This window comes from Megalobrama amblycephala, linkage group LG14 (genome assembly GCF_018812025.1).
Source record: "Megalobrama amblycephala isolate DHTTF-2021 linkage group LG14, ASM1881202v1, whole genome shotgun sequence".
Classification (NCBI taxonomy): Eukaryota; Metazoa; Chordata; class Actinopteri; order Cypriniformes; family Xenocyprididae; genus Megalobrama; species Megalobrama amblycephala.
In genome coordinates, this window is record NC_063057.1 from 10,959,129 (window position 1) to 10,985,911 (window position 26,783).

Sequence of the window (26,783 nt, forward strand, 5' to 3'; positions counted from 1 at the left end):
TCTAAAGTGGAACGCTAAGGTAAGACTGCACAAAAATATATATTATTTTAACAAATGTAAAATATTTCACAAGTGTGGTGATTTAACAGTCATTTTCGTTATATAATGCCAGCAGGTGGCAACAACAAGCGACTCACTGAACGAGTCATCGAACAATTGAGCTGATTCGCTCAAAACACCAAATTGACTCAGTAACAAAAACAAGTGTGAACAGACATTTTAGATCGACCAACACAAATATTAGCAGAACTGTTTCATTTTATTAGTTGTTGATGAACAAACATTAAATAAACATTGGTTTTGGTTGACTTTTTGTGTGAAGATTAGTACAGAGAGCATTTTAACATATTAAACAGCCTGAAATATTCATTACAAAACAATAAAGAATATACACTTCTATTGGTCATTGCAAAAATATTGCAAATATATTTTGGTCATGCATATGAACTGCAAACAGGTCGCATCCAAAAATATAATTTTGGTGGAATAGTTAAAAATATCGGTTGAAGTTGCATAATTAACCAAAAATGCAAGTGTAAAATCATGTTAAATAATTTCATTCCAATATCATCCTGCATCTGATGATATAATGCTAAAATAAAATAAAATAAAATGTTGCTTTCATCAAGGCTTAAAACAAACAACTTTTCCATGACTTAATGGCAGGCACATCTTTATGCATACGGAGGTTTCTGAAGAAAACAGTCGGTACATTTTGATATAAACTGCCAGATAAAAGCCATATAGATATTTGGCAGGTGGTAGCATGGCTATAATGTTGAGTGAAGCTGCACTTGTTTAATGCAAAACCTCTTGCTTTCAGGTTTCACAGGTGAGACCCTTCTAGAAGATGAAGCGCCTGTCAATGGAATGGCCCACTTTGTCCAGGCTGGGGTTGCAGGCGAACTGAATCATGGGAGGAGGTCCGCACATGAGAATGAGTGTGTCATCTCCGGGTGGAGGAAGCTGGTTCCTCACCATGTCCTCACTGATGAAGCCTTGGCTGTACTTCCAACCTACCACATGAAGTTGATTTATTTCAGCTTGTCACCTTCTGGTTGATTTATTAAAGGGTTAGTTCACCCAAAAATGAAAATTGTTATTTATTACTCACCCTAGTGATGGCCGATTTCGAAACACTACTTCATGAAGCTCCGAAGCTTCATGAATCTTTTGTTTCGAACCAGTGATTCGGAGCGTGTATCAAACTGCCAAAGTCACGTGATTTTATTAAACGAGGCTTCATTACGTCATCACTGTTTCGAAACATTTCAAAATATTTCGAAATTTCAATGGTTCACCAGTAGAGGGCGATGATAATGTGAACCCATGAATCATGTAGATTCACTGAGAACTATTGAACAAGCGTCTATGGGCTTTACCCTATGGTTTTACCTGATCTCTGATCAGGTTTATACATTTGTAGATGTTTTAATTAGATATTATAATAATTAAAATGTATAATGGTAGTTATTAATCTCTTAAATGCCTGTTTAGCTTGAGCCATGGAACAGAGAAACAAGCCTTGAAAAATGATAAAAGAACACATATTATATAAACACTATATATTTAATCTTATTATATTAGTTAATTGCATTTTATTGATTTTACCTTCAATAAGTCTTTTGCAATACATTTGTAAAAGGGTATTTTTAATGCATGTTTGGCCTGTTCTGACCACTAGAGGTCACCGTGGAGACGGGTGTCAGATTGTTTCGAAGCATCGACACATTACGGCACATTACGGCACATTTGATTCAACTGCTTCAGTGTTTCACGAAGCCTCAATTTGCCCATCACTAACTCACCCTCATGTCGTTCCACACCCGTAAGACCTTTGTTCATCTTCAGAACACAAATTAATATATTTTTGATGGCTCAGTGAGTCCTGCATTACCAGCTAGATCATTTCCTTTTTCAATGCCCAGAAAGCTACTGAAGACATATTCGAAAACAGTCTTATGTGAGTACAGTGGTTCAACCTTAATACTATAAAGTGACAAGAATGCTTTGTGCGCAAAAAACTAAACAAAAACAAAATAGTGACTTTATTCAACAATATCTAGTGATGGGCCATTTCAAAACACTGTGTCATAAAGCTTTACGAATCTTTTGTTTTGAATCAGTGGTTCAGATTGCGTATGAAACTGCTGAAGTCACGCGAACAATTGAAATTTCGAAACACTTATGAAGTAACGAAGCATCGTTTACTGAAATCTCGTGATTTTGTCCCTCCGAACCACTGATTCGAAACAGAAGATTCGTGAAGCTTCATGAAGCAGTGTTTTGAAATCACCCATCATTAGATATTGTTGAATAAAGTCGTTATTTAGGTTTTTTTTGGCGCACAGAGTATTCTCGTCACTTTATAATATTAAGGTTGAACCACTGTACTCACATGAACCGTTTTAAATATGTTTTTAGTACCTTTCTGGGCATTGAAAAAGGAAGTGATCTTGCTGGCAATGCAGGCCTCAATGAGCCAATGGATTTTATCAAAAATATCTTAATTTGTGTTCCGAAGATGAACGAAGGTCACCTTCGTAAGGGTGTGGAACGACATGAGGGTGAGATTTTTGTGAACTAACCCTTTAATGTTTGGTTGAACTAGAGTAAGTCACCTAAACCAGTGGTTCTCAACTCCAGTCCTTAAGACCCACTGCTCTGCACATTTTGTATGTCACCCTTATCTTATGCGTTAGGAGAGAGCTCCATGAACTGAACTGAACTGAGCGTGTCAGATATGCAAAATGTGCAGAGCAGTGGGTCCCATGTACTGGAGTTGAGAACCACTGACCTAAACTGAAGTTGTTCTTTGGCTAAACAGCATCTGCAAAAACAAGGCGTTCTTACCGTCTGGAGCCCTGTCGACAGTGTACCACAGCTTAAAACGTGTGGGGTGATTGACCATGACCTCTTCTAACTCATCCTGTAGGAGAATGTCTTTTTCTGTCTGTTTGAAGATATAAAAAGTAGTAAGTGGGAATAATTCTTAGTTTTAAATACTTGCCAAGACAACAAACAAATTGAACCAAAGAGTGGTTTTGTGTCTTTATGTCCATAGGAATTCCACACACTTTAAACATACTTTTGGTTTATAATTAGTACATCTATCATTTAAATATATATATACAGGGCTTGACGTTAACACCCAACAAATGTGGGGGGATTTCAGCAGTGGAGTGTAACGCAGTCAACTCCTAGCCACTTCGGCGGGTTGAATTTTATATATAATATATACATTTTTCAATTGTAGTCTTTTAAAAAGGCATCTGAAATAAACCAAGTGCAATGTAGTGCTGCCAAAAATATTGATGTTTTTAAAACTGAAACGCTTCCAATTCTCATTTTCCGCAGAACAGATACACGATACCAGCTGCACTTTCTCGCTCTCTCATCTCTCTGACATCTCTCGACACAAACCTGACCTCCCCTCACTCGCTCGTTTCATTTGCTCCGGTTGAATATTGTTGGTTTTACAGGGCTTGAATTTCGGCGTGGGATTGCACATATTGCGCATAATTTTACTCATTCCCGCCAATTTCGTGCTCACACCCAAAGTGCGCGCACATAAAGCTGCCTCTTTGTATTAAATGGAGTTCCTTTTCCCTGCTACAGTCAAATACACACAAAATAATGTCAAAATGCCAATGCCAAACTCAGTCAGTTATGTTTTAAGTGAACGTAAACAGTTGAGAAAGAAAACGCATGTGTAACAGTATAATGGATCCATGTGTCAGGTCTTAAAGTGACAGCAGCCTAATATACCTGTTGCCAAATTATGAGATATTAAAAATATCTATATGGCAGTTTTTCCCCGTGGTATCGATGTTAAAATTGTGGCCAATGAAAATGCTGAGTGGCTAGTGACTTTGGAAAACCACTAGCCACTAGTGGCTGGTACGCAAGAAAGTTAATGTTAAAGGGGCTCTATGTAATAATGACAACCAGTGTTCAAAATAGGTACTGCAGTCCAAATTCAAAATATTGTTTGGCCCGCCCCCTCGTTCAAAGACGTTCAATTCACAATGAAAGCTGAGGAGACTTACACACTGTAAGCTGATGAGTTGATTTATCTGTGTTTTAATATGCTGTTGTTCATAGAGATTTTTAGATGGATGCATAGGCTTTTTACGTCATGTAGAATCTGCGATTCTCTGACCCAGTTTGTTTGTTGGTTTCCATGGTTGCAATATGCGGTGTTTTCCGCCAACTGGCAACCTGTGATGTCGAAATACTATTGGATAAACTGGCAGCACATGGTTTCGCACAGACCAAAACAAAGACAGACTTTCCGACACGGAACGCACATTTCAAAGTAGAATATCTGGCTGTAGCATTGTTTTTCTGAGAAACAAGTAGGTGAACTTAGCATGTTTCCTAAATATCTGCAAACATATCGGGGTATTTTTATGTTTTATTAAAGTAAAAATCTTACATAGAGCCCCTTTAAGCTCTGTATGTATATACAATCAAACCAAAATGTATTCAGACACCTTGAACATTTTCATTGATAGTTTATTCACTATAGTTTAAAAAAATGGTGATAAAATATGACAAGTTAAACTGTCAGAAAAAATGAATCTTCATTATGTCAGATAACACTTAAGCAAAACATGGTCAGGTCAAAGTGTCTGAATAATTTCTGGTTCCAAATTTGTATCAGTTTTACTGGTAGTCCACTGTATGAAGAATTTTTGGGTATAAAATGTCAGTTTACTTTATTTTGCTATCCTCACTTACATAAATGAACTATAGTGTCCTGCACCCACTAGTAAAAATATATCAAAAATATCTGAATTTTTGGTTTGACTCTAAGTCAGACAGACAAAAATGTACATTTAAAGTAGAAGAAAAAACTTTGCTCACTTGGTTTGCAAAAAGTAAGTAACACACGGTCTCATCCTTTGGATCTTTCATGACTGCTTTGATTATCTGGAGCATAGGTGTAATGCCTAAAAAAAAGAAAACAAAGATGTACTAACAGGATTTTTTTTTTATTGCGCTCCAAAAACTGATATAATAATAAAATGCATGATGATAATGTGCTTACCTGTACCGCCAGCGATCATGCCAACATGTTTTGCGGTTTTCATCACAGGGTCTGATTTCTTATCAGGCTTGATGGCAAATAATCCTGCAGAAATGTTGATACTGTAATTCACAATGTGTCAACTCCATTTTGAAATGGTGTTATAATGTTTATAATAGTCAGAGTACTCATAATTTCATTGCTTTTATGTTCATGCACAGCATTTTTTTTTTATTTTTCAAGATGTCCTCGCTGTTGTAGCACTGTGATTGACATGAGTAATGAAATCTTTAGAATAAGCTGCGGGGCGGAGTTTGTGCTGAACTGGGTTTGGAGGGGGAAAAAAAGTACATTTTTCAGTTGGTTTTACAGCTTTTCTCTGACTCTTAGTGGATTTCAAGACTACAAACCTTTGCCCTTGTAAACCAGCAGCCCACTTGGTCCTCTGAAATCAATTGTGTCACCAATACGAAGGCTCTCCAAATATTGAGACATCTTCCCACCCTCTGGAAATTTTGGATGGACATTTTTGTAGTATATCTAAAATAAAAGAAGCAATTAAAAAGGATTTTAATATGAAAATCTTTGTTTTACAGCAACATGCATTGTATGATATACCTTCACAACGAGATCAACGAAGCCCTTGTCATCATCACTAGACACAGGAGTGTAAGGCCTCACCACAATATTGCCATCAATCTTGGCAGACAGGTAGATGTGTTGCCCTGCAGATGCAAAATTCAGCATATGTTAAAGTTGGCCCATGAACAATAGTCAAATGCACAATGACAGCATATCTACTGCACTCACCAATAGGAAGTCCAAGAACATGATCGGGTGATTTTAAAGCAAAGCGAAACTTTCTTGTGTCATGGCTGATAATCTTAATAAAAGAGAGAGACCGAGTTAAAGCTTACCTATGCGCACAAGATAAACAGTCACATTTTAAAACATCCTCACTTCTTTGTCCACAAGGCGCAATGGATACTTCACATTGGGGTCTTCAAGGGTAATGGCAGGTCTTTTCTTGCCAAAGAGCCTCTGGAGCAAATCAAACACGAAGCGAAGGCTACCAGAGATGAGCTACAGAAAGGAAAATAAGACGGCGTTTTCTAATCATGCAATAATATGGTTCACATACAAACGTGTATTGGGCGTGTGCTGCAGAAAAAGGCTAAAAAACAAACTTAATGGGTGTGTGACGCACAACAAACTGGATACAATTAGCATTCTTTCAAGCGATGAAATGGTAATGAAACATCTATACTAATGAGATTACAGTATGCTACTGCTTCAAGATACAGTTGCGTGCTGCAACAAACAACAAAAAACTATATATGCAACAACGACGTTCTGCAAGCATGCATTTAATATATAGATACTCACGTTGATGATGAAGGACATTTTCTTCTGCAGTGTTTACACAGAGACTATCAAGTAACGAAGACGGGAAATAACACTTACAGGCTAAGAATACTAGAAAGTTAGCTGACTGTCAAAACTACAATCTCTTCCTGAAAAGGGAGGAGCTAACGTTAAATGCTAGTGATCACCAGACGGCGACAACGTCAACATGCAATTTTTGAAATTAGTGTTTGAATATAGTGTTTTTGAACCATACTATAGTAAAATACTTGAATTAATTTGTGGTTTTGATAATTAATTTGTAGTTGCTGTGATAATATAACAACTATAGTAATATAAACAAAATACTTAATACTGTACTAAGTTTTCTACAACTATAGGGTATATTATAGTACAATATACACTACAATTACTGTAGTAAAAACTAAAGTATACTACAGTATTTATTACAGTTTATCAGTTCACTATAGTTAATACTACAGTATGCTGTAGCATTCATTAACAAAGTGTTGTAAATACTATACTGTATACTACAATTTACTATAGTATGGTTCAAAAACACTATAGTATTTACTATAGTATTTTTTCACCTGGGCAGTCATGTTTGAAATAAATATCAGGTGAAAGGTGTATTGATTAGTTTAATCGCATGTCAACTTAATGCTTGCTTAAAGGGTTAGTTCACCCAAAAATGAAAATTCTGTCATTTATTACTTACCTTCATGCCGTTCCACACATGTAAGACCTTCGTTAATCTTCAGAACACAAATTAAGATATTTTAGTTGAAATCCGATAGCTCCGTGAGGCCTCCATAGGGAGCAAAGGACACTTCCTCTCTCAAGATCCATAAAGGTACTAAAAACATATTTAAATCGGTTCATGTGAGTACATTAATATTATAAAGCGACGAGAATATTTTTGGTGCGCCAAAAAAAAAAACTAAATAAGGACTTATTTAGTGATGGCCGATTTCAAAACAATGCTTCAGGAAGCATCGGAGCTATTCGGAGCGCCAAAGTCACGTGATTTCAGCCGTTGGCAGTTTGACACGCGATCTGAATCATGATTCGATACGCTGATTCATTTATGCTCCGAATCTTTCTGAAGCAGTGTTTTGAAATCGGCCATCACTATATAAGTCGTTATTTTGTTTTTTTGATTGATTAATATTGAACCACTGTACTCACATGAACTGATTTAAATATGTTTTTAGTACCTTTATGGATCTTGAGAGAGGAAGTGTCCATTGCTCCCTATGGAGGCCTCACGGAGCTATCGGATTTCAACTAAAATATCTTAATTTGTGTTCTGAAGATTAACGAAGGTCTTACGGGTGCGGAACGGCATGAGGGTAAGTAATAAATTACAGAATTTTCATTTTTGGGTGAACTAACCCTTTAATTAAATTCTTTAAATTTAAATATTAATTATTATTGCTGCCTTTCAATAAAATTAGAGGTTGGATTCTGCCGTTAAAATCCAAATGGTTATGATTACCCCATTCCCAACATTGCTCATAAGTAATGTTAGTGCAATATAATGAATATACAACGTACAGTGTACATTGTGTAATATAGAACTAGATTTAGAATATAGCAAAACATTTGTTTAATAAAATGACTCATTTAGCCCAAAGAAACAAGGAAATGTTATGATTGTTAACACTAATAAACTTATGTATTTAAAATTCTAAGTGGTGCCATTTTGAAAGTTATTGCACATATGCCCTATATTTGACATATTGCTTAATTAGGCCTATATTTTACATTAATGTTTGTATTGAAATATTTTATATTCTACCAAGGATACAACTGTGCTAGATGTTGCGTTTTGTGATCACTATGATATAGAGATTTTGACAGTGACTAAAATATGTATTTTAGGTATGGGAATGGCTTATTTTGAGTTCTGATATTTGGAATATTGTCATTGGGCTAGTTTTGTTATGCAGACCCTGTTTCAGTTAATAAAAATCTGGAAACACTCCAAATAACATTCATGTTTTCCGCTAAGTTTTGATTTGGGCATATAACATTGCAAACTCACCAGTTTAGTCTTTCCAACATGATCTCTGGCTAACCAAACCTCTTTACTTGTTGAGGGCAAAACTTTCACCCATATTCTCAGTGAAATGACAAACAAGCTCTGTTGAACACATTTAAGGTGCCAATCAATCAAGACTCGACAGTTTATCACAGAAATTTATTGACGACCCAACACAGTGGTCAATCGTGGTCATTTCTATTGACTGTACACAAATGCATGTCATTGAACAACTGTACTGTAGCACAAGTGTAACATTCTTGTTTTTTCGATTGTTAAACTCAACCACGTCCCTTATATTTACACCAAGTTCTATAGATATTTCTCTATATATCTTTTGTACAATGTACAATGTTTCAATCAGGTGAAATAATAAGAGCAAACAAATTCTGTTAGAATCTGATCCAGCCAAAGCATGCAGGTTTTTGTCTAAAGTGTGCATTAGTGGAGTTAAAGCAAGTTTAACAGCCTTGAAGCAGAAAAAAGCTGAAGCCAAGAAACACAGAGCAAGTCTCTTTTTATGTGAGGAGGTATACAGCTTTTACGAACACTTCATGACATTGGCCTCTGCTTTACATTTGGCTACATGGAGAAGCATCCATGCTAAGCACAAGTAGTAGGTCTGACGAGAACACGGACCTTGCATGGACACATTTGTCTCAAGTATTGCTTTCACAAATCCTTTTTTTTTTTAAACTGAACACATATGGTGGGGTTTGCTGAGGACATTGCAACTAAGCAGGCCGATCTTCAAAATGACATGAACATGATTTATCCTTGTCTGTTTTTGTGTTAGCTCGCCAAAGCAATGACATTTTGCAAATGCAAGGAAATCGATACAGTTACATGACTTCTTATCACAAAATAGCAGACAGGGATTGCACAATAAATGTACTTTGTAAGAAAATAAAGTAACTATACTAAGTTTCTTTAAAATAAAATCTTCACAGTTTTAAATTATTTGCATCATGATATTGTCAGCTACATATCGGTAAACTATGTATTTCAATTGTTCGTTTAAAATTTAGTTATAATTCAACCTTTCATTTTACATGAGGATGTTCATAACCAAGTTGTTCCATTACTGTACATGAAATATAAATCATACAACAAAACAGGACTCTTGGACAGCACTACCAGCATGTTATGCGTATCTAATCGGATAGTCACTTCTCGATAAATGGAGTATTTGGTGAGATTTTGATGTAATTTCCAGAGTCTTTGGATGAAATGCCATAAATATAAATCTGTTACTTTGGGTTCAGCCTGGTCAATAAAATCTTTTGCTGGTAACACCATACGTCCAGTACAGTTCCTAACTTACCAACATCCTGAAGGGTTACAGACGAACACAGGAAAAACCGGAACATGCACACTAAAAACAGCTTGTTTTGAGCTGGCTTCACATTTTTCACATTGAACAAAAGCAGTACAGCAGGTGAGGACTGGGGATTTGTACATTGGGCCACGAAGGTAGCGACCAGTGCAATGGCATCTTTCATAACACGATTTAGACAGACTTGCAAGCAACGAAGACCTTAAAAGACCATAGAGTCCTGCACAAAGGGCATTAGCAAATAATTCTGCATCCACTAAAGGAAAATGAGCTCCTGTTTTTATGTATTTTACAAAAGTTTCAGACTGCGAAGGACCCATGCAGATTATTCAACACAGATCGTTGGTTACACGACCCCAAGGCAAAGATGAACTGCTCAGTTTTAAGTGTACTAAGCACAGTGGTACATTGGAGGGTCATTAAAACGTGTGGGCTGAAACGAATAGCTCAGAACTAACGCACTGGTGGACATGATGAACATTTGGTGAGGAGAAGTATAAACTAAAAGAGACGACTCAAATAAGTTTAGTCTACCATTGCTTGGATAATTTATGTTGGCAAATCCCTATTCCTTAAAACCGCAAAGCTTAAAACACAAGTGCTAGGATTTAAACAGCCGGCATATTATTGTTCAGTGACACAAATACCAAAAGTTGTAATTGGATGTGAGTATTATTAAGTATATAAAACACCTCAGTTTTAAAACTCTACACCTAATGGATGTTTTTGTCCAACTTGAAAACAAATGCTTAGGAAACTTGATGGCAGCATCACCTACCGAACTTAACATGCATCGCTTGCTTAGCGTTTAGTGTCACTTGGAGGGAAAGTTACACAAATTCAGGGTTCAGAAGGCAGGCTAACAATATTACATCAATTGGAGAGTAATATATATCTGTGTGTGTGTTACTAAAACTGTCCACAGCGGATAGCATGGCGACAGTTCCACCTAAAAATGAAGCAGACCCAATCCGCATGCATCGCCGAGGCAGTGATGACATCAGAAGCCATGGTTTCCCTGGGCACTAACGTTGGTTGGACGTGATTAGCCTCTCACAACATTGCTAGAATGTTTCCACAACATAACGTAGCCCTTGGAATGGTATGAGTTCAGCAGGCTGACGTTTCTGCAATGTTGTGGAGATGTTAGCCTGTGGATTTAAACGCATCTCTTGGCCTTCCCTACAGTGCATCTCGTCGGGTAGGTGCTAGTCATGTTGGCGGTGATGTTTAAAATGTCTCCAATTGGTTGGCACACAATAATGGAGCTCTCGATGAAACCGCTGTAAGGAACAGTTGGCGTGAGTTTGGCGAAAGTGTCACACGATGGAGCCCTTGGAGGTGGAGAGATGGATGGAGCGGATCCGCAGGGCCAGGGTTCTCTCGAGGTCATGGAGGACGTCGTAGGATGGCCCTGGACCGGGGCTCTCTGCAGGAACCTCGTACAGTAGCTGCTTAAAGTTCTCCAGCTCGATCAGGAGCACCATGTTCTTCAGGAAGTAGCCCTCGATGAAGGCTGCCAGCTCCAAGGCCCCCAGGAACTGAGGATGTGTGGGACGTAATGACAATGTGAGATTTTACATTCCTAATAGAGCTTTCAACAATATTCTAATGCCTATTAATGTCTTGTAATTGTTCCTTAAAGGGTTAGTTCACCCAAAAATGAAAATTATCCCATAATTTACTCACCCTCAAGCCAATCCTAGGTGTATATGACTTTCTTCTTTCAGCCGAACACAATCAGAGTTATATTAAAAAATATCCTGGCTCTTCCAAGCTCCACATCCATTAATCATAAAAGTAATCCATATGGCTCCAGGGGGTTAATAAAGCCTTCTAAAGCGAAACGATGTATTCTTGAAGGAAAAATATACATATTTATAACTTTATAAACTATAATCACTGGCTTCCGGTAATGGCCGTACACGAGTCTAATTCCGGTGGAAGAGTGACCTCTGACCCGACGTATGACGTACTGATGAACACTGAAGCGAAGAGGATAGAGCAAAACAAAACACCAGTCACAAATTAGAAGCCTAAAACGAGAATTTTTAAAGAGCAATGTCGGAACAAGATTAAAATGAGACGAGATTTCTCGTCGCGGTGAAAAGCTGTCTCGCGATATTGCCATAACAGTGTGTGAGGTTTAAATTAGGATAGAATATGCCACTGCTACACAGCAAAATCTCCAGAGTTAAATCAACTCTGCTCAGAGTGCATATGGTCCCTCTCTTAAATAGTGTTAAAATAACACTGAAGCAGAGTTAAAGTTAAAGAGATAATTAAACAATTAATGAAGTGACGATTGTGCATTAGTGATGAACACCTGCTGTTAACAAGCAGAATCACTGAAGAAAAGAGAAACACAAGAACTATTAACTTTAACTCTGCTTCAGTGTTACTTTAACACTATTTAGAGAGGGACCATATGCACTCTGAGCAGAGTTGATTTAATTCTGGAGATTTTACTGTGTACGTTTGCATTACACCTCCACTGTCATTTTGCTTTTTAATGAAATAAAAACCATTTAATTCAGTTGGAAAATGGACGCTTCAATCCCATCCAGCTCATCCAACATGAGCTGCAGAGTCGTACGTAGATCACATAACGAGAGTAACTGACAAGATGACTGACAAGACCATGGCGGAGGATTCGTTGCACCACAGAGCCTAAGCATCTGGGAAATGCGCTGAGCACAACCGCTCCTTATTCACAGAGTACGCGCCATTGCAAAAACGAGAGCAAAACACGAGCACACATTCAAATGCAGTTTTAATACCCCACATTTTGAAACCAGCTCCCTGATGCATGCAAATATCTCCCAATATGAAAACTTTCTTAGGCTGGGCTGTGTAGTTGTAACCATCTCTTAGCGCTGTATCATGCTTGAAGAAAGATTTGGTCTCTATTTGCACTTTGTATATTGAAAGAGTATGGTTGCACTTATTGTTTGCACTTAATAAGACTAAGAGAAAACTGTTATTCATTTTTATTTATACTGTTTTTAATTTCTATGATCAATTTGTGGAAAGGAGTTCAGTTAGGAGGTCAAAAGTTGTAGAATCTCACAAATCATGTCCAGTTCTAAGGTCTGAAGAGACTCATTTGAAATCATACAGGAGAGAAGCCAGTCAATTGAGTTTGTGTCAAAACCTTTTATTGTGCTTGAGTATTGTCTTTTACTGCATATGATAATTCATACTCAAAGTAGAAGTGAAATGACATGCATTACAAGATGATTTGAACATTTCAAATGCACTAGCAGACTATTTGTTTTACTATGTACACTGTAATACACTATATCTACTCCATAAAATTTTGGCAACAGATTACAAGCAATATTATTAATTAAATTCAACAAATAGAACTGAGTTAGAATTAATCAAATTAATTCCTTAAACGTCAACCATTTAAAACAAGTGAAATTTAAGTCAAATGTAAACAAAAATATCTGAATAACAGACAGATGTTAAAGATGAATTAAGAACTCTTTATTTTTTACTGTCACATTTTAAATGGTTGACTTTTAAGGAATTAATTAATTTGATTAATTCTAACTCAATTGAATTTAATGACCAATATTGCTTGTAATCTGTTGCCACAATTTTATTAAGTTGATAGAGCGTATACATTTTTACAGTGTATTTCGTTATTGAGGATTTCTTAAAAATGCTGTGTAAAAATCTTGTCGCGTTCTTGTGTCTCGTCTCGTGAGCTAACTGTCTCGTCACACACCGAGTCGGAGGATTTCAATAGAAGAGAAGAGGAACTTGAGTTTGTTGCCCAGCCCTATTTGTTTGAACTGCGAGAGGCGTCTACTGTCTCTCACCTAAGCTTACGCTACTCCTACATCCTGCATCATGCATCGGGTCAGAGCAGAGGTCACTCTTCTGCCGGCACTCAACTTGCGTCGGCCGTTACCGGAAGCCAGTGATTATAGTTTATAAAGTTATAAATATGAATATTTTTTTTTAGTTTCAGAAGGCATTTAAAGGTGCCCTAGATTAAAAAATTGAATTTACCTCGGCATATTTGAATAACAAGAGTTCAGTACATGGAAAAGACATACAGTGAGTCTCAAACACCATTGTTTCCTCCTTCTTATATAAATCTCATTTGTTTAAAAGACCTCCGAAGAACAGGCGAATCTCAACATAACACCGACTGTTACGTAACAGTCGGGGTGTACGCCCCCAATATTTGCATATGCCAGCCCATGTTCCCAACATTATGAAAGGCATTAGACAAGGGCAGAACGTCTGGATGTGCACAGCTGAATCAACAGACTAGGTAAGCAAGCAAGGACAATAGCAAAAAATGGCAGATGGAGCAATTATAACTGACATGATTCATGATAACATGATATTTTTAGTGATATTTGTAAATTGTCTTTCTAAATGTTTCGTTAGCATGTTGCTAATGTACTGGTAAATGTGGTTAAAGTTACCATAGTTTCTTACTGTATTCACGGAGACAAGACACAAGAGTCGTCGCTATTTTCATTTTTAAACACTTGCAGTCTGTATAATGCATAAACATATCTTCATTCTTTATAAATCTCTCCAACAGTGTAGCATTAGCCGTTAGCCATGGAACATAGCCTCAAACTCATTCAGAATCAATGTAAACATCAAAATAAACACTGTACTTAAGCGATTAGACATGCTGCATGACGAACACTTTGTAAAGATCCATTTTGAGGGTTATATTAGCTGTTTGAACTTTTTTTTTATGTTGTTTAAGCAAGCGCGAGCTCTTGGGGCGTGGAGCACGAGAATTAAAGGGCCACACACACTGAATCAGCTCATTTCTAATTATGCCCCAAAATAGGCAGTTAAAAAAATTTATTAAAAAAAATCTATCTAAAAAAACTTCACAGACACATTCAGGGGACACCTTAGTCTTATATTACATCTTTTAAAAAAAAGTTCTAGGGCACCTTTAACAACCCCCTGGAGCTGTGTGGATTACTTTTATGATGGATGGATGTACTTTTTTTGGGCTTCAAAATCTGGTCCCCCCCTTCACTCCCATTATAAAGCTTGGAAGAGCCAGGGTATTAACTCTGACTGTGTTTGGCTGAAAGAAGATAGTCATATACATCTAAGATAGCCAGAGGTATACAATGTAAAAACCATGCAGTACTATAACAGTGTACCTCATCTCTTCTTATTGACACATAATTCACACAGCAACTTAGATTGTGTCTGAGGGAAATGGCTAAAAATATCAGCAAACATACCTCTACCTCTTTCCTTTATTGTCTTTATTTTTTAGTATATTTCTAAAGACTCAAGACAAGCAGAGCAAATTTAGCTGTTGACATTTACACAGATAGACAAGCAATTATTAAAACGGGTCGCTTTCTTGTTTGCAAATTGTATTTGTCTGATCAGTGTTATTAACCTCATAAATATGCAAATCAAAATGTTAATCCAGGATTTTACAAATATACAGTGTGCAATATCCGATCCTGACAACACAGATGAAACAACTTATCCAGGGAAATGTATGAATGAAAGTGTAATAGAAAGGAATGTTTCAGAGTACCTTGGCATGTTTGTATATGTCCACGCAGGTGTCGGTGGTGATGTTCTTGGAGCAGATGATTTCACAGTGTCTTTGGAGAGCCTCAAGCTGGAAGAATTTGGCTGAAGACAGGAGCTTTGAAGCAGAGGGACTGTTAATGAGCCAAACTCATCAAGCTTTCAGGTTTATAACGATCAAGAGCAATCACTTAATTCAATTTAAAATACATAAACATTTATCAAAATTCCTGCTGCAGTTCTATGTGCAAGAGAGCCTCCATCTGGTAAAGATGGAGATAAATGAGAGATTACATATAGATTTTTTTTTCCTCAAAGTGTTTTCTGATGAGAAATCTCCCATACGGCAATAGACCGTAACTCATTCATTCATCACATTCAACATAATCTCAAGTCATTAATCATTAAGTCATCATTAGTATGTGAGTGCCAATGGTGATGAAAAAAGGTTTTAGGGTAGCAGGAATTATGAGCATTAAGAAGGAAAGAGAAGAGAGTATTTAATACCTCCATAATTTCAGTGTTCCTGATGTGCAGTGACTCAGTTCCGCCACAGTAGAGGTACTGCATTACCAACTGAAACACAACAAACTTCTAAGAAACATTTTAAGACAGATGCTAAGTACTAGTCACAAATGTACAGACACATTTTGTCATTAAGCCGAACTGTGATGACAGAGAAGGGAATTAGAGTAGCGTGGTTTGACTGTAATACCGACATGAGTTTGAGTGGGATTTATGAGTCAGTAGATTCCAACCTGAAAAATGTTGTACTTGACATGACTGATCTCAATGCACGTGTTCTCAGCTGCTGGTCTGTTTGAGAGCAGAGACTTAAACCTGCAGGTCAGAAAGAGGGAGAGACAAACAAGAACTTCCTTTAAAAGCTTTAGTTATTATTAAATCAATTATAGAGCTCAGTAAGAACATCAACAATTTATATTGTAAGATATTCTGAATTGCAAAGCAGTGGCGCAGGAACAAGTTCTAGAGTGGGGCGGGTGTACAGTAGACGAGCAGGCTATGATGTCATGTCATGTCACTGCATGATAATGAACTCATGAATATGACTTAGCTCATGCTGACATTATCTGCTAAGCCATCCAGTCACTTTGCATGAATTAATATTTTTGCAGACCCTGCAGATTTGGAAAGGTTTGCTCTGGTATTTTTACATTAAATTTTATTATTAAAATGTTATCTTGAGATGAAGTAGTACCCATTTCCAAGATGGCAAAATTAAAAAGGTTAACAATTTAACATTACATACAGTCAAACCAAAAATTATTCAGACATTTTTTATATTTTTAATATAATTCTACTAGTGAGTGCACTGCAGGACACTATAGTTCATTTATGCAAGTGAGGATAGCAAAATAAAGTTAACTGTGATAAATTATACCCAAATTATTTCTTCATCCTGTGGACTACCAGTAAAATTGATTAAAATTTTGGAAACAAAAATTATTCAGCCACTTTGACCTGATCATGTTTTGCTTAAGTGTTATCTGACATAATTAAGATTATTTTTTTCTGACACAGTTTAACTCTGAGATCTTGTCATATTTTATTACCATTTTTTTTAAAACTACAGTGAATAAACTATTAATGAATGAAATGTTCAAGGTGTCTGAATAAATTTGGGTTTGACTGTAGATATATATAGATTGGATGGATGGATGGAGAGATAGATACACTAAAAATAGCTGTAAAAAAAATTTTTACACAGTAAAATACTGTTTTCATTTGAAACAATAACATACCGTAAAAATAATGCATTTTGATTAATATTATTTGTCATTTTCGAGAAAGTAGCCTACATGTTACTTCCTCGAAAATGACAAATAATATTACTCAGAATGCATTGTTTTACAGTGTTTTACTGTTTATTTTACTGTGTAAAGTTTTTTTTAATTTTTTTTTTTACATCTATTTTTTTAGGACAGATTAGATAGATAGATAGATAGATAGATAGATAGATAGATAGATAGATAGATAGATAGATAGATAGATAGATAGATAGATAGACATTTTAAATTTCTCTATTTCTCTACACACATTTTAGGTTCGCTCTTCTAAAATTGTTGTTGTTTTCATGAGCTCAAATGACCTTGTTTCAAATAATATCATGAGCAAAAAGTACAGTGAATTATAGACTATATTAGACAAGTGCTTTTAATGTGAGCCAACTCACATTAATCTGAACGTGTGTGCTAAAAATAAAGAACCGACATCTCAAGTTCTGCCACTCCTGCTGCTGTGTAATAAATTCTACAATATCAATACATACCTCGGTGAAGCAGTGAAGAGCAGCACTTTATGGGCATAAAAGGGCTTTCCTTCCACCAGAAACGTCACGTCAGACATCTCTTTATTGTTGAGAAAATGTGGATCTGTAGGATGTAACAAATCAAATGATGAAGTCCCCAGGTTGGAGATGCAATATTACACAACACTGATTACACAAGCTTCTTCATTATTCAGCAGTAGTCTTGTGTTTGACAGGCTGTCATCAACACATTAAATGAAAGCGCATGAAAGATGTCTGTTCTATAATTCTATGCCTTGCAATAGCTTAACCAAAGCCTAGATGGCACTAGTGTTCCTCCAAAACTTTGAGAGTCAAATGAAATTGAACTAAAAATTAATATTCTTTTTGTCTTCTGACTGAAATGTGTCCTTGTAACTGAAGTTTGATGAATGCAGCTCACTGCATGGACTGAACAAGTCTACTTCACTAATTAGCTCAAATTTGAATCCTTGTGCAGCACAAGTTGATTTGGCCTTTTCTAATGAACTGAACTGACACATAATGTGCCTAACACAACAGTTAGTTTTGGTTGTCTCTTTTTTTTATTAGCGGAATAAAACCGGACAAAATTACTGGCCATATTGTGTCTGAAAAGTAAGTTGCTCTAATTTAAATTCTTGTTAGTAGAACAGCACACACCAAACACTGTAGCTTTTTTAATGTTGTTCAATTATTGATATCGTTTGCAATGTAGAGCAGAAATGGATTCTCTTTTGAAGGCAAACTTAACAAGGCGATGCAACTGACATACTCACCCAAACGAGACGTTTGCTTCTTTTTGATCTCTGTGAGTTTGGGGATTGGGAAAGGCCCGTAGCATTGGGTAAAGATTACTGACAGCTGCTGGCTGATCACTTCATTCTGTAGATCACAAAAAAACACACGGTGTAGCTAGACCATAAATTCTGTTTTCTAAAAGTAAATCGCATCCAAGCCTACGGTAATAACAACACGGTACTTATGATGGGCTCTGTAATGAGAGGATTTATCATGTTAATTACAGAGAAAGCTGAAACTGGTGTGGCTGACATTGATTGCCTGTTTGCTCAGAGACAGGGACTGACACGCAGTGATAACAATAATGCAGAGACTTACGAGGGGCATTAAATTCGAAATAGTGTTGCAAATAATTTAAACAGCAAAATGACAACAAACTTGCACTGTAATTTTACAGAGACTAAAACATAAGCTACTACACTAAAACTTTCAAAAACAGCTTTTGTTAAAGGGATAGTTCACCCAAAAAAGAAAATCCTGTCATCATATACTCACCCTCAAGTTTTTCTAAACCTGTATGAGTTTCTTTGTTCTGTTGAACACAAAAGAAGATATTTTGAAGAACGTTGTAACCAAACAGTTGATGGACCCCATTGACTTTCATAGTATGGAAAAAAAAATGACTATGGATGTCAATGGGCACCAAAAATCTTTTGGTTTAGGGCTGCACAACGATTAATCGCAATGAATCGTTTGCAAAATAAAAGTCTGTGTTTACGTAATATATGTGTGTGTTCTGTGTATAATAATTATGTTTATATAAATACATGCACATACATGTATAAATTAAAAAATATATACATGTATAAATAAATATACACATTTATATATATTTTTAGATTACAAATAAATATTTTATATATAAATATAACTTTTTTCTTAAATATATACATGTATGTGCATGTATTTATATATACATAATTATTATACACAGAACACACACATATATTACGTAACACAGACTTTTATTTTGCAAACGATTAATCACGATTAATCGTTGTGCAGCCCTATTTTGGTTACCGATATTCTTCAAAATATCTTCTTATTAAAAAAATTATGAGATAATTTTCATTTTTGGGTGAACTGTCCCTTTAAATAAAATAAAGCTGAAATAAAATACAAGTTTTAGATGAAAACTTAAAATGTTTCCTTCACAATTAACTGAAATGAAGTACTAAAATGACTAAAACTGAAATAAAAATACATTTAAGCCAAATAAAATATTAAAGGAAAAACTAAAAATTATAAAAAGCACATAAATAAATGACTAAAATGAAATATAAAAATAAAAGCTAACTCAAAATACTAATAAATACTACAATACTATATACATAATATTAAAATAACACTGATTGCAGACAGGAGGAGTGTAATAGATCTGAATTCATACACTTCACTTCACAGGAAGTTTCAGAGGTGACTGAAACTCTACACTATGAATGTCTCCTGAAATTATCAGAAAGTAAATAAAGGACTGATACAGGCTCAGTCTGTAATAATAAAGCATTGAGAACAGACCTTGCTGGCTCGAAGGATCTGGAACATGAGTGGCAGTCCGTGCGTGATGAGTTCCTCAGTGTACTCATCTTCTTTAATGCAGCTGAAGTCCTTCAGCAGGCCTTGGATCAGCGGCCGCCTCTGCTGCACGAAGCACGTCCGCAGGGACTCCAGCCACGTGTGCAGGGTCCAGGGCACACCTGCATATGGAAACAAAATATCGGTTATATTCGGAATTATATTTACATCAGAATCGTTCTGTCCATCAACCCACATAAGAACAATCTGTCCAGTCCATCGATCCGTAAATTCTCTGTAAGGAGAACTAATACAGTGCATATTGCAACTACACTACACTAAAAATTGGGGGTCGGTAAGATTTTTTTCATGTTTTTGAAAGGACAGTATAAAAAAGGAAAGGATACAGAGTAAAGGAGTAATATTGAATGATAATAACTAACTGTTTTATTCCTGTGATGGCAAAGCTGAATTTTCAGCATCATCACTCCAGTCTTCAGTGTCACATGATCCTTCAGAAATCATTCTAATATTCTGATTTGGTGCTCAAGAAACATTATCATCAATGTTGAAATAGAGCTGTGCTGCCTAATATCTTTGTGGAAACTGTCATACAAGAGTCTCTGATGAATAGAAAGTAAAAAACAGCATTTATTTGAAATAGAAAGATTTTGTAATATTACTTTAATGTCGCTTTTGATCAATTTAATGCATCCTTGCTGAATAAAAGTATCATTTTTTTCATAACAAAAACCTTACTGACCCCAAACTTTTGAATAGTAGTGTAGATACCATCTTTTAGTAGATAAATATGGTGCACAGTGATAGTGACAGGCAAAAAACAAAAAAAACAAAAAAACAATACACACAAAAGATATTCATGAGTAGTTCTAGAAACTAAGGGCCTCAAACATCTTTCAAAGAGTGTCTTTCAAAGATTTGATGCCACTAACCTGGTAAACTTTGGCAAGTGATTAGTTCAGCCTCAAAAATGAGCATTATAGTAGTGGAATGATAAAAAAAGGGCTTTGTACCTTAACGAGTAAGATCGGAAATGGCAATTTCCACTAGTCCTTGCCATTTTTATGTGCAATGCGCATCAGATGCCATCTGAGGCTGAGACTAATCGCTGCATGACAGAAGTGAGCCAGGCGGCAGATGTCTGTGGTAATCGTGCAGTGTTTTTACTAACCCAGGCTGCGGATGTCTATGGTAATGTCCACATGGCCGTGCTCGGCACTGTGGTACATGGCCTCGCGGAGGGCCCTTAGTTTGGCCTTGCCTGTCCGGAGTGTGCCTTCGTTCTGTGGTGCTCTCCTCTCTACGACCTCGGAGCCCTCAGCTAGGATCTCCTCCAGAGACAGCACGTCCCCCTTGTCCTTTTCCACCTGGGACAGAAGCTTCCGGAACACGTTCCTGCAGGAGCAAGAGCGTGTGACAAACTCGCTCAGGTATGTATACTCATAGCTCACTCACAAATATATTTACTCACCCTCATGTTGTTTTGAAACCTGCTGTTACTTGTTTGACAATTTTTTAAAAAAAATACACAGACTATTACATGACTACAGAAGACTACTTTTGGTTACACTTTATTTTAAAGGGTTAGTTCACCCAAAAATGAAAACTGTCATGTCATATGCATGCGTTGTGGTGCTCTCATGAACGCACGTTGGAGACTGATATGGAAGAGAGGAAATAGTTGAATAAAGTCGTTATTTAGTTTTTTTTGGCGCACAAAAAGTATTCTCGTCACTTCATAACATTAAGGTTGAACCACTGTAGTCACATGGACTGTTTTAAATTTGTCTTTAGTACTTTTCTGGGCATTGAAAGTCTAAATTAACTTGCTGGCAATGGAGGCCTCACTGGGCCATCGGATTTGATCAAAAATATCTTAATTTGTGTTCCGAAGATGAACGTAGGTCTTATGGGTGTGGAATGACATGAAGGTGAGTAATTAATGACAGAATTTTCATTTTTGGGTGAACTAACCCTTTAAGGTGACATAGTTATATTTTACTTAAGTTCTGAGTAATAATAATTAACTACATGTTTCTTAACTACTACTATTACTGCTATAGAGTTACGGTTAGGGTTAGGGTTAGTTACTTGTTAATTTACTTTTATTCCTATAGTAAGTACATGTAGTAACGTGTAACTATGTCACCTTAAAATAAAGTGTTACCCTACTTTTTATAATATTTTTTACTTTGTCTTTTTTGAAGCTTGACAGATGTGATTATGAACTGGAAATTTACACTAGAAAAAAAATATTATTAAAAAGAGCTGCATAAAGTACCCTTAAAATGCTCTTTTATCAAAACAACAGCATATACACTAATATTCAAAAGATTTAGGTCAGTAAGATTTTTTTTAAAGAAATAAATGCTTTTATTAATTTCTTTTTAACTTCTATTCATCAAAGAATCCTGAAAAATGTATCACAGTTTACACAAATTATTAAGCAGCACAACTGTTGTCAACATATATAATAATAAGAAATGTTACTTTAGCACCAAATCATTGATCAAATCAATGATTTCTGAAGAATATTGTGAAGACTGGTGTAATGATGCTAAAAATTCAGTTTTGCCATCACAGGAATAATTTACATTTGAAAATGTATTACAATAGAAAACAGTTATTTTAAATTGTAATAATATTTCACAATTTTTAATATATTTTTATTTAAATAAATGCACCCTTGGTGAGCATAAGAAATTACTTTCAAAAACAATTAAAAGTCTTACTGACCCCAAACTTTTTTTTTACATTAGTATAAGTTCAGAATGACATGAACAATTGAATTTTTGTGTGAACTACCCCTTTAAGTAAGGATTAACAGTAAAGGTTTTTGTTTTTCAAAAGCAAAAACAATGTCATAATCAGACTGTTATATACAAAGCCATTAGCCATTGAAGATTACTTGCGTGCAATCAGTGGATTGATGAGTACAAAGTGTTTGAAAAAAGAACATTGTGAAATACTGTGAGCGCTTCTTTGTTTATGACTTCATTTATCAATGCATTTCAATGTGTTTTTCTTCTCTGCTTTGCCGCATTTTCTTGTCTTTATAAACTCATATACCTTCCTAAAAAAGAACCAGTGCGCTACAACTGATCTAATATGCATAAACAACCAATCACTGCGGCATGCCCAACTGCAAACATCACAAGGACTTGAAGCCAAAGACATCCAGTTCTGGCTCAGATCTCGCTTCGTGTCCCATTCTGACGCCCTTTATAACGGATTGCCTTAATACCGCAGAGGTGGGTGAGTTGGCCGTTGAACATGCTGGATTCTCATTCAGACGTATGCTGTGCGAATTTCAATGAGGTTCCATTATGCAGCGCTGGCCATAGGTGAGACTGAATGAATGAGTATGCGGTCATCCATACCGTTCACCAGCAATGGAGAGTGATTGAGTTGGAGTTATGGTAGTAAATTACATACGATTTTGAGGTCAAATACACCGGCTCAGCTTTTATGTGTGCCAATAACAACACATCAGGGGTTCCGATCTGATAGATTAAGTTTCTGCAGTCAGAATGATGTATAAGGACAGAAATAATGATATGTGTGACAAATGTGTCAATGAACTAATGAAAGTTCAGTTCCCTGTTGTGCTGGTGGTGAATGTGCTGTCATTTTATACACTTCATATGCTGTTGAGTCATTGGGTGTGCATTACCTGTGTCCATGTGCTGCTGCCAGGCTGTATGAGTTCATTTCACCCAGAGGACCAGAGGAAATGCCATTACGGTAAGTGGTGCCAATCAAAGGGTCTGCTCCCCTTTCCAAAAGCAGGCTGACCAACTCAAAATTGCCTGTTAAAAGAAGACAATTTATATTACATTAATTTGGCTGATGCTTTTTATCGAAAACAAACATATTTAGATACCTACTACTGTTAAGATCAACAGAGATACAATGTTTGTTTACAACTAGCATATCTCTCAAATGTGTATCTTGTGACCAGATTTCAAGGTGGAAGGTCTCTTATGACAACATACATCAATCATTATGTAAGTGTAAAAAATTCAGTTATTTTGGTCAGTCATATGTTGATAAAGTGTAAAAAATTAAAGTGTGAAAAAAAAATCTTAGTTATTTTAGTCAATCATAGTCATGCTAAAAAATTAATAAAATGTGAGTGTGAAAAAAATCTGTTACTGTATTTTAGTCTCCTCCTTTTGCCAAGTTTGTCATGAGACATTGAGTTAGACAAGTTTTGTGCTATTTTTTTATTTTGTTTTGTTTAGTTTAATTTAATAAGGGAATGGATTAAGTTGTGGATTTTGTTTGTTATTTTCTGATTGGCTCTTCCAGCTACAATTCCCTTTTTCAAAATAAGCTACAGCATAAAAGTGCAAGTCCTTTATCTGTCATCTGTCATGGTTTGACCTTGAACAGGTCATAAAAAGGTACACATTTTACCAGCATTTATGCATCCTGCGAATGAAACCCATGACGTTGATGTTGCGAGTGCTCGCTTTACCAGTTGAGCTACAGGAAAAACTATTTATCAATCAGATTGTCTAGCAGGCCGTCCCCAGATTGATTTGCTAATGTAAATTAGCAGGCTGTCCCGTGCACATCCACATGGAGTAATGAAGAGAAGGCATTTCTAAATTAGAAGGAAAACCCGAACGCTAACACTGAGGGTAATTGACCCAGCATACAGCAAATGGGGCGTAATCAATGAGGCCTGATGAGGTTTGGATCCGATGAGGCTCAAACAATCCCATCCGCAGCCATTTCTGTTGGGTCACGAGGGAACACAGGCATACGGTTAAACCTGTTTCTAGACATTTCGGCTCAATCGGTTTGGCTTGTGTTCCTCCATTCCCCTCTTCTGCATGAGATGATACAATTTTTGTGCACCCCATCCTTTTTTATCACACCAAGAAGGTCTATTACCAGCTGACTCAAACCTGAATTACCCAAGTCTTCAAGAGTGTGTATGCTAAGTGGGGCAGACAGGTAATTTTCAGCATTATGCTGGAAAACACTTGGCAAATGTAAATGAATATCACTCAGGTCAATTCATATTCATAGGACTGCCACAGCCGGGATTATGAAATCTCATTTGGCACTGGTTTCCATACATCATTCCACCGTGTGGACTTGTCACATTCACACTGTGGATGTTAAGAAAAAAAAAAAGCCGCTGTTGCTAAGGCTCATTAGCAAGTTTGCAAAGAGCTCCTGAGAGCGATGCAGCCCCATCAGTCTCTGAATAATACTATTATGGTTCTGGAACCAGTCTGGGGCACAAAAGTATAATGTCTTCAGTTTGTCAGATAACAGTCAGCAGAGACCATTTTGTTGAAATTAGAGGCACAAGAGGAACGGAATGTAACCATTTTAAAAATGGGTCTAAGTACAAAATCATCCAAAATGTATTCACTCTACTGTCAAAGATTTTACTCACATGGAGCCTCCATAATGTAAAAGGCAGTACTTGCAAAAGTACCTTCTCTACCCCTAAACAGTGCATATTACTACCATAAAGTACTTGGAAGATCTATTTTTTAAAGTCAAAGTATGAAGTTTTTTTGTCAATACAATGAAAGTCAGCTGTCGAGTCCAATGTTGTTTTGGACCCCATTTACTTTCATTGTATTGACAAAAACAGTTGATACATTCTTAAAAATATCATATAGTCATACAGCTTTGGAATGACATAAGAGTTAGTAAATGATGACATTTTTAAGGTGAATTATCTCTACAAGGCACTAATATGCTCCCTTTAGAGGTAGATAAAGTACAAAAATCTACCTTTGAAAGTACTGCAACATCTAAAGGAAAAGTTTTTGCATATTTTTATGACATAGCATGCCACTGTATTAGATATCAAACCATAAATATTAAACCAAGTGGCGTTTATTTTGAAGATAGAAAACATCTTAAATGATAAAAAAGCAGATATACTGTAAACAAAAAAAATAAGATAATAAAGTATTTTTGGACTGTTAGTGAAACTACTTCATACATCCAATAAAAATAACCTTGACATCAGTAATTGTCTTTGCATTTTTGCTTCATGTTTGCACTTGGTTTTATATTTTGCAATTTAATCATACATGAATTCATACATTTTTCTATGTAGCTTCAATATTTCGTGGTACCTGCTGCCGACGCCAATTGAAGAGGCGTCTCAGTGTAGTTCTCTGCGCCATCTTGAATCGCTCCCTCCACGTTAGCTCTGGCATCCAGTAGAAGCTGCTCAATAAAGTGAGAAGGACAATCATTATAAAAACAGATTTCAGAGGATTTAACTTTAATATCACCAAGATATCGGTTAATATAAGTCCTGTAATTGCATTAAATTAGCCTGCTCTTTTCATCACCTAGGCCACCTCCAACTAGTAAACATCTTTATGGTAATTTGGTCATTATTTCTTTCACTCTTGATGCTTTAAGTGGACAATTTTTGGTCTGTTTGTCAAAGAAAATGGGAAATTATTTATACAGAAAGAAATAAAATCCTACTATGGATGTGTGCTTATGGGAGATATATCTCAGGAAATATCCCCTTGCCTTTCCATTTTCCTGGAAGAGCTATATAAGTGGGCCTTAGTAGGACATCGGATTCAACACTTCTAGAGTATTTATAGTGAAACTAAGACTTTTTCCACTTTTGGAGGGAAAAGTAGAGTGCACAGTCAATAAACTGGCCCCTATCATCAAAGCGTTCCTCTTTCTTCTTTGGCACATATGGCCTATTCCTGATAACAATCTACAGTACATGCCCATTTAAGTTCCTCTGAACTGGGGCAGCACCATCCAGCCCACAAGAGTCTAACATCAAACTTTTTCTTTGTGCCATTATTATTATGATGGCAGCGTC

At 36.2% G+C, this 26,783-nt stretch overlaps 2 protein-coding genes across 5 annotated transcripts in view; both read right to left on the minus strand.

Annotated features, from left to right (window-relative positions):
• Positions 1-240: 240 nt before the first annotated feature.
• LOC125244844 (NADH-cytochrome b5 reductase 3) lies at positions 241-6,578 on the minus strand. Its single transcript, XM_048155194.1, has 9 exons — positions 6,419-6,578; positions 5,993-6,115; positions 5,843-5,915; positions 5,651-5,757; positions 5,443-5,572; positions 5,054-5,137; positions 4,870-4,955; positions 2,854-2,953; positions 241-1,016 (listed from the first exon to the last, which is right to left on the minus strand). Exons 1-9 carry the CDS (start codon positions 6,434-6,436, stop codon positions 844-846), a joined length of 894 nt encoding a protein of 297 aa, XP_048011151.1. The 5' UTR covers positions 6,437-6,578; the 3' UTR covers positions 241-843.
• Positions 6,579-8,586: 2,008 nt separating this feature from the next.
• Positions 8,587-26,783, minus strand: part of btbd11a (BTB (POZ) domain containing 11a) — a 168,761-nt gene continuing 150,564 nt past the window's right edge. For all 4 annotated transcript variants that reach the window (XM_048155192.1, XM_048155191.1, XM_048155190.1 and 1 more), the window contains 10 exons: positions 26,062-26,155; positions 23,622-23,757; positions 21,120-21,343; positions 19,931-20,109; positions 18,391-18,496; positions 17,615-17,717; positions 16,083-16,164; positions 15,832-15,900; positions 15,329-15,442; positions 8,587-11,318 (listed from right to left, as the gene is read on the minus strand). In XM_048155192.1, the coding sequence (XP_048011149.1) occupies positions 11,097-11,318; positions 15,329-15,442; positions 15,832-15,900; positions 16,083-16,164; positions 17,615-17,717; positions 18,391-18,496; positions 19,931-20,109; positions 21,120-21,343; positions 23,622-23,757; positions 26,062-26,155 (1,329 nt within the window). In that variant the 3' untranslated portion in view covers positions 8,587-11,096. The remainder of the gene's footprint in view (positions 11,319-15,328; positions 15,443-15,831; positions 15,901-16,082; positions 16,165-17,614; positions 17,718-18,390; positions 18,497-19,930; positions 20,110-21,119; positions 21,344-23,621; positions 23,758-26,061; positions 26,156-26,783) is intronic.